The 9,296-nt window shown below is 33.5% G+C and overlaps 1 protein-coding gene across 1 annotated transcript; it reads right to left on the bottom strand.

Moving 5' to 3' along the window:
• Positions 1 to 1,641: 1,641 nt before the first annotated feature.
• LOC132732782 (uncharacterized) lies at positions 1,642 to 8,585 on the bottom strand. The gene is made up of 3 exons (XM_060719294.1): positions 8,375 to 8,585; positions 3,743 to 3,874; positions 1,642 to 3,547 (listed from the first exon to the last, which is right to left on the bottom strand). The coding sequence occupies exons 1-3, from the start codon at positions 8,424 to 8,426 to the stop codon at positions 2,553 to 2,555; spliced, it is 1,179 nt and encodes a 392-aa protein (XP_060575277.1). The 5' UTR covers positions 8,427 to 8,585; the 3' UTR covers positions 1,642 to 2,552.
• Positions 8,586 to 9,296: the final 711 nt, after the last annotated feature.

Here is a 9,296-nt window from a genome sequence, read left to right as displayed (position 1 = left end):
CATTTTTTGTCAAGTACTATAGGTCATGTTACAGAAGAGTCTTCAGTACATAAAATAAGTATGTTTGTATATAATATACAAAATAAAATATATACCACCTTTATAAATCACAGCCCTCCTGTGACGTTAGTATGAAATAAATGCAAACAAAGTGTGGTACATATAAATACAAGATTGAAAACTATAAATGTGTCGTAACGCCACGAATGCCCCCGCATGCAGCCAAAATTTCAAATGCTATAATATTTAGGTCCAAAGTTGTTTGCACAAACCATTCTAAGAACAAGGGCCTAAAACTATTCAATGTGATCACAAACCTTTTTAAACAAAGTTCAAGGCCCTGAAACTATTCAGTGAAAAAGCTTATTTGTAGCCGAGATAATGATTAGAAATTGTAAATTATTAACACTTTTCCAAGTTCAAGGGGTATAACTGTCAACATCTAAGGCCAAATTAGAACCTGACTTGTCTTTCCTGGTAAAATACCAGCACATGCGACGTCATCCCCGGACCTACATTCCTACAAAAGCAGAAACTGAAAATTTCTTATTTTTTCTCAGTCCAAGAAGGAAAATTCTGTCAAAAATCATCGGACCATAACCAAAGTCGAACTGGACTTGTTTTTATCTGGTTAAATACCTGCACATGCGATTTCAACCTAATATACACATTTCTACAAAAGAAAGAGTGCGGAATCTGAATTCTTTTTGAGGGATAACTTTGTCCAAAATCATCGAACAATGACCAAATTCAAACTTGACCAGCGTATTCCTATAACATATCCATATGTTAAAATTGAGTTGAATATGTACAACTGTTCTGGAGATAATGAACGGAAACTGTTTTTTTTTAAGTTAAAGGGTCATAACTTTCTATATATATATTCTATAATCCAACATGGAATGATAGAAAGAAGAAATAATTCTTGCGCGCCACACATCGTCATAATGTCCAAAACATTTATGGATAGTTATTTTATAATCCACCCAGAAATGACAGAATGGTGACCAGATACAATACCAATGTTATCAACAAGAGCTTCCTCCTGGCGGGGGCCACGCTCGACTTTTTCTTATTTCTAAAGTCAAACACATCAAAGGAAGTATATTATAGTAACGAATACTCTATAACGAATACTATTTTACACTGTATTTTAGTAACAAATGATTACAAATTTCCTATTTGACCTTAATGGTCAAGGTCATTGCCACATTTAAATTGTCAGTTCTGTCATTAAGTGCTCTTTTTGTCCAAGAATGAATCAATAAATATCAAAGTTGTGACAATGTCAGCAAAATTCAATAATAAAGGTAAATGAAAGGTCATATCAGAATAATTTAACATGTCTGTTTTGTCATGTAGATCTTTTGTCCAAGTATGAATTAAATCTTAAATCTTAAATCAATAGCAAAGGTATAACAATGTAAGCAACTTAAAAGAAATTGACCTTTATGTCCGAGGTAAATTAAAGGTCAAGAAAATAAAAAAATATCAGCAAAAAATATCAGCAAAAAATTAAAATATATGATTAGTATATTATATCACTATATATATATATATATATATATATATATATATATATGTATATATATATATATATATATTATGATTATAACATACATGTATCATACTTGTCTCTAATTATCATTTGAAAACCATTTTTCTTTTATTTTGAGTAATAGTGGACATTGGTTTGACAATGTGAGGCCTTAAAGCAATTGCAAGAGTCCAGAGCTATCTCCACACAAGCTTGCTATATGTTTGATTCTGAACTGTAGTTATTGTCCGGAAACCAATTTTCAATTACTTTTTAATAGCAGACTTTGACCTTGACATTGGGGTGGCGTCAAAAAGAACTATTAAGCGATGCCTCCGCATAAGCTTGCTACAAACCATGCTTGCTTAATCTAATTATCGAAACAGTGACCTAAACATTTACCCTAGGAAGTGGAAGAGGGGGGTGGGGGGGGGGGGCTTAAAGTAGTTCAAAGGCAAATCACAAGCTTACTATATTACTAAGTTTAAATAAATAGTTTACATATATTTCTAATTTAGCTCTACTGTCTTCGTAAAATAAGTAACCAAATCATTTTGGAGCAATTTGATCTACATAAAATGCTTCAGACTAGATTTGCGGAAAAAATTCCATATTGAAGGGTCTTGCAGCTCCTAATAAGGCTCTTGAGCTGATCAAAATCATTTAGAACAGCAAACTTGACAGACGAGCATTTTAAAATGCTATGGACGAGATGATTCATCCATTGGTTCATGAGAAAAAGTGTAAAGCTATTGTAAAATTAGCTTAATAGATGATTATCTTTAAAAGCTACAGACAAAGTTTGGTGATCATCCAGCCATTCAATCAATAGGAAAAGCTGTAATGGCTGGAATGAGATTTTTGATATTTTGACCTCTGTTTACCCATTTTAGTGGCCAGTTAATAGCGTAAATTGGGCAGTTTGACTATGATGCTACACTCCAAATTTGAAGTACTTTTAGAGAAGACCAATTTTGACGTCAGACGGTTCTTGTGAGCTAAAACCCATATTTAACTAAACACCAAAGAGAGTTCCACGAGGATATATTTTCGTTTGATCTTCTGTAACCTCATCGTCCTTAGGTTTTGGTTCTTCGTTGAGAGCAGACGTCTCGTGTATTTTAATTCTCTTTGCAGAATAAAGCCTTGATAATGTAAAGACTGTTGCAAACAACATTGAGCAAACGACAGTTTCCCCAAGAGATAGATATATAAACCACATTGGTGAGAACACTTCCATCATGTATCCCAAAAGTATTGGATTCACCATTACTCCGGCGGAGCCGGAAATCAGCAGACATGAAGCTAGCCTCGCTGTGATTGGTGTCACGTTTTCCTGTGTAATTGTGAACAGTGTTGGCAATATTCCAGACATTGTTATACCACTGAGCCCTACAGAGACCCAAACTAATTCAGTCTGTATAAACAAAACGCTTAGTAAAACACCCGCTATCGAAATTCCTGACGTAAGATAGGAGGTAACAATGAGTTTTGTAGGAGTTATGTATGCTAAAATAAAGACTCCAATAAAGTTACCAACAGCGTACATACCGAAATAAAGGGAAGTGAGAGAGGATGCTGCTTGCTGTGTCCAGTCTAGTTGACTCATAACAAACGTTGTTAAGAAGCTGGGAAACAAATCAATGTACGCCGTAGCAACGAATGAATTTATAAACAAAATAAATAAAATGATCCGTTTTATCAATTTCGGTAGCTTGTTTTTATCAACACTATCATTGCTATATTGGCGTATGGTCTTTTGAATTGCTTGTTTCCGAAGAAAAGCAACAAGAAATGGAACAGCTGCAGATAAAACTAGTATTCCAGTAATCAGAAAAGCATACTGAACATGGGTCTCTTTGTGAACAGTTTCCGAATATGTGACACCGCCCGTGCTAAGACTAGTTAGAGTTGAATTATATTGAAAAAATGTTATGTTGTTTGTAACTGCGGATGTTGTTGTTTCTGATGTTATATCATATGATAAATTACGTCCTGGTTCCACATTCCCTGCAAGAGATATACAAGAAATGAGATTAATGCAATATTAATACAAAGACCGCAGCGTTATGTGTTAGTGAATAGTGCCGGTATTAACCATCCTTAACTGCTAGAATAAACATTTACAACGTTGATAAAGCTTTTATGTAGAAAAGGTTTTACTACAACGAGATCCATTTATTATGTTTAGTAAAGAACATTTACCTTTCGGTTCTCTTACAAAGGGTTGTGTAATGAGAGGAGATATAATCCCACCAACAGCCGTGAGCACGTGGGTCATCTGGATGAAAGGGCCGCCTTCACTGGCCCATAGTGCAAATAACATGGAATGAATGCCTATTAAGCATAAAATAATATAAAAATAATAATAGCCATCCTAGAAAACATAACTGTCTTGAACAAAATATAATTCAAACATCATATTGGATCTTGACGGTCAAAGTCATTAAAAAGTCAAGGCCAAATATGAATTAATCATCATGTCAGTTTTATCTTTTGTCCGAAAATAAGACGAATACATAAATAAATAATAAAGTTATGACAATTTAAGCAAATTTCAATAATTTGACCTTGATCGTCAGGTCATTTAAAAGTGAAGGTCAAGTTCAGCTTGAAGGTCTTGTCCAAAGGGTTGTTAAGGCAATCCGTTTAGAAATTAATAAAATATTTGACCAACGTTGAAGTTTTCGGACGGTATCGGCAACAGCAACATCATCGACACCATGATTATAATAATAGCTCTACTTTTCTTAAAACAAGAGCATCGCTGGGCGGGGGCAACGCTCGACTTTTCCCCCCAAAAGCGAACAAATAAAACGTTTAAATAAATGTTTAAGAAGAAAATAATAGAACAAAGTAAAACAGCTAAAGTATATCACAAGGTCATAATCTAGATAAGCTGATAACAAAGTTCAATGTTACATCTGAAACTGTGTACATGGTCCAAATTTCATAGCTGTACATCAAAGGACAAGAAAATAGGCCACAATGTCAAAATCTAGATCAGCTGATATTAAAATTCAATTTTACATCTAAAACTGTAAACATGATCCAAATTTCATAGCTGTACATCAAAGACAAAAATGTAGGCCACTTAATCAAAATCAAGGTCAGTTGATATCAAAGTTCAATTTTAAATCTAAAACTGTGCGCATGGTCCAAATTTCATAGTTGTACATCAAAGGACCAGAAAGTAGGCCAATAGGTCAAAATCTAGATCAGCTGATATCAAAGTTCAATTATACATCTAAAGTTGTAAACATGGTTCGAATTCATACTGTGTACATACAAAAACAAGACAGTAGGTCACAAGTGAAAATCTAAGTCAGCTGGTAATTATCAAAGTTCAAAATTACATGTGGTCCAAATTTCATAGCTGTTTGTTTTTGAATAATTCTTATTTTAATCATATGGTTACTAAAATATATCCATTTGAGTTTAAATTGAATAAAACTAACTCTTCAGACATTGCTAAAACTTTTTTAGATTTAAACATTTCTATCATTAACAATACTAAAGAAACTAAAATCTACGATAAAAGAGATTATTTTGATTTTAATATCGTTAACTATTCACATTTAGATGTACCTCAGGGGTTAATTAAATTTGCTAGGGCGTACAGTCGTGTGGATGATTTTAATAAATGCAATTTATTTATTACTGGCAAACATCTTCAACAAGGCTATCGCTATCATAAATTACGAAAATATTTACAAAGTTCTTCCATCGTAATTCAGATTTAATTTTAAAATCTAATTGCAATTTAAAAACTGTTTTACGACAAGATATTAGCACGCCTGATTTCTATGTAGTTGTGGTTACAAACTTCTAAGGATCATGAGTCATAGTAATGTTTCTGCTGTCTTAACAATTTATTAAAAGAGACAATGATCCAATTATTTTAATGCATACCGCATGCTTAGTACAGTTAGACGCTACGCTTTCCTCTTTTAATTGCAGCTGACGACCAAGTGAAAGACTCATGATGGACAGTTCTTAAAGCCTTTCAGACAGAATTGTTTTGATTTACGTATTTTGTCTTGCTTCGTCGGGCCCTTGTATGCGATTTTCTTGTTGCTCTGTATTCCTTTAAGGCATTGAGCACTTTTGTTATGGTCATTGGGTGGTACCTTTTTGTACATATTTACATGATCATTTATGTGGGTTTTTTCGTCCATGACAATTGTTAGATTTTCAATTGGCGGGGATTCGTTTTATTTACACTGTCTCGTCATATAGGAACATATTGGGACTAAGAGTGAGGTTTGGCGCGCCTAAAACCGGTTTAAACTTCCCAGTGGTGTTATTACTACTGACCGTTCCTCTGTGTTCCTTCACATGTATGTTTTGTGTACATGTATTGTTAAATATTTTGAATGTTTGCATGTTTTGTGATGTCCTATCTTGTTATATTGTCGTTTACAGTATCTTTTGTCTTTCCATTACCGCCCTTATTCCGTATGCTCTACCCCCCTCCCAACCCCTCATTTTCCCCTTAATCCCTTGTCCCTTTAATTTTCGTATTGGTCCCTTTAAGCTCTTATCATTTAACTTATTACAAAACCCCCTCCTTTCACCGCCCTTGTGTCTTCTCTCAACTTTTAGTTCGGTACCTTCTAGGCGCTCTACTGGTGTAAGTGGATTGTGTCGGAGGCTGCGTTCTGTGATAGTTGCTTGGCCTTGTTAATCTTTATTCACATTTTTTACAATCAATTATAGCAAAAATCAGTAAAAATTCAACAGTTTAACCTTCAAAGTCAAGGTCATAAATGAGCCGGCCACGGTCAATTTAAATTTGATGTACATGAAGGTCTTATCCTAAAGAATCCTGTGTCTTAATATGAAGTCAATACGTAACAAAGTAATAATAAAGTTACAGCAAACAAGAAACTAAATTTTCAATAAATTGACCTTCAAAGTCAAAGTCATTTATGAGTAAAGGTCAAGGTCTGTATGGTTAACTTGAAGGCCTATCATTAAAGATTGTGTGGTGTTTGAAGACAGTCCATTCAAAAATGTGTGTTGTTTGAAGACAGTCCATTCAAAAATAACAACGAATTAGGCAATAAAAGCAAAAATAGCTAAATTCAGATGACAATACACTAACAAAGAAGTTACGATCAACCTTAAATAAAGTTTGCGGACGGCAACGAGAACGCCGACATGACTGTAATACCTCTATTTTTTCCTCGACAAAAGTCGAGCTAAAAATGGTGAAATTTAGAAATTTCTTCTTCAGGTCTGGTGTTGAAAGTCAAGTACAGCTGTGTGCCAGTAGTACAGTGTCGATGACGATATTTTGGTTACTATTTTGTAAAATACCGCGTATATAAAAAAAACGCAGGAATGCGAAAATAACACAGGAATCGTGCAAAAGTAACGCCGACGCTTAATGGCCGAAATGAGTAACATGGTAACTTAACTGACTAAAATATTCTATAGTAAATCAAATATAAATGAATAACCGATAACGGCTGCTAAGACATTATACTTCAACCATATTTTGAGATGATTGACGACATCACTATTGTTTTGATGGCGATTTTTGTATTTCGTCGATATTAATATGTTCAAAGGGGGCTATTCCAGAACTATGTCCACACAACACTATCCAAATCATCTCAAAAGAATAATACACAACTTACATTTATATTTTCTTCAATACGAACCTGTTTCTAAGTTTCTTAAAGTCAAAAAATGGGTATATTGGAAAATTCAGATATTTTATGACAGTGCAATGCAACAGCTCTTACACTGATGCGTTTTGTCCAAATACGAAACAGTTCTCCTTTAGGTGAAGACAACGTGTTTACGCATGACTTAATTTTTGCGTAAACTACAGACAGTTGCACCGTCCATTATTTGTATACGGAGATAAAAAAAACAAACATAGTCTTCCATTTGAAGAACAAAGCAAGAAAACTAAAATTGGTCACGAAGTTTAAAACTGATGTTTTATGTACTTCTATTTTTATTGACTACACGCAAAATAATTTGTGTCATTCCGAAGTAAATCATGGACTTATTCCAAATCATACATGTATAAGACTCGCCGAATAATCCATTTATTGGTCAATCATAGTAAAAATTCAAATTAATCTTCAAGGTTAAGGTCATATATGGACCAAGGTCAATTTGAGTTTGATATACATTCATAAAGGTCTTATCCTTAAGAATTTTGTGTTATTATATTAAATCAATCCATTCAATAATAACAAAGTTATATCCAGTTACAGCAAAAATATATGAAAATTTCAATAATTTGACCTTCAATGTCAAGGTCTTTTATAAGTCAAGGTCTGTCTGATTAACTTAAAGGTTTGTCCTTAAAGATTATTATGTTCAAATTTGAAGACAATCCTTTTAAAAATAACAAACTTATAGCCACTAAAAGCAAAAATCAGAAATGAAAACCGAGCCAAATTTAGACATTTAACCTTGAAGTTCAAGGTCATTTATGGATGAGGGTTAAGGTTAGTCTGATCTTTTTTTGTGATCCTGGAAAAAAATATTTTAATAATTTACTGCTCATTGCAAAATGCCAGCGTTATTTTATTTTCACATTCCTGCGTCACTAGATATGCACGATAAAAAAAACCTTGTTCATGTAATTTCACCCCGTTAACTTCGCGGACACAATACAATGAACTGTTAGTTCTGGTTAGCTGGTTAAGTACACTAGGTAAGACGTGTGTTGTACATGTATGAAACGATAGATTTCACTAGGAAAGCACTGTGAGTCTTGAAATTGTGTCACATACAAAACTAAAAGGTATCTACAAAACTAAAAGGTATATGAAGGAAGAAACTTAAAATCAAATTACATGTAAAGTATACCTGTGTCTTGGCCTCCAATACATATTCCATTAATGACCCGAATAATTACCATGACAATAAACTCGGGTATCCATGGCAATAACCCAATGGTAATTGCTGTCCCTAACGTATATAAGAACAGCAAAAGTCGTGGATTGAATCTGTCCTGTACTGGAACAAATAATATCAGTTATTACTTATTCACTTAATAAAAAAAATCAACTGTTTTCGCATTTGCGGTTGATCATTTCGTTGATCAAGTTTGCCTAATGTCAATTTTGCCTTTGATAACTTCGACAGCATGTTATGTTTACCTCTGATAGCTTTGTACAAAGAGATTTTAGTTAGTTTCTTTGTCATCATACACATATACTATTATATTGTAAACTAGCGACAAAAAAACGGACAGATAATAGGTTCGTGTAAAAGGGAAGATAATTATATTCTATAAAGAAAGAAGAGTTTCACGTGTCTGAGTATTATTTATGCTGTCGTAAGATGTAAATTTGGTAGGACTCATTAAAAAAACAAGAAGTTATTGATAAGACACGGATTTTACATAAATATTTTATGACATTGACATTTTGACTCAATGATCTTAAAATGAATACAGTTCATCAACTTGCCATGGACAATGTTCCAACCAAATTTCAGAAACCAAGGCTCAAGACTTCCATCTCAAGTTGTTGATCGGAATTGAATTTTATCCTACGTGTCATCGTTACTTTGGCTTTTAACCTAATTACCTCATATTGAACAGTAATCATTTACTGGCCACGGGCAATGTTCCTACTAAGTTTCACAAATCTAGACTATTATTTCATCCAAAGACAAAGATTTTAACCTAATTGTCAATGTGACCTTGAACTTTGACAAGTTGTCCACAAAATCAATTGACCATGAGAAATGTCCCAATTAAGTTTAACAAACCTAAGATTATTTC

This window comes from Ruditapes philippinarum, unplaced genomic scaffold (assembly GCF_026571515.1).
Source record: "Ruditapes philippinarum isolate M1 unplaced genomic scaffold, ASM2657151v2 ctg19494_1_1_1_1, whole genome shotgun sequence".
Taxonomy (NCBI): domain Eukaryota; kingdom Metazoa; phylum Mollusca; class Bivalvia; order Venerida; family Veneridae; genus Ruditapes; species Ruditapes philippinarum.
This window is presented reverse-complemented; position numbering and strand designations above follow the sequence as displayed.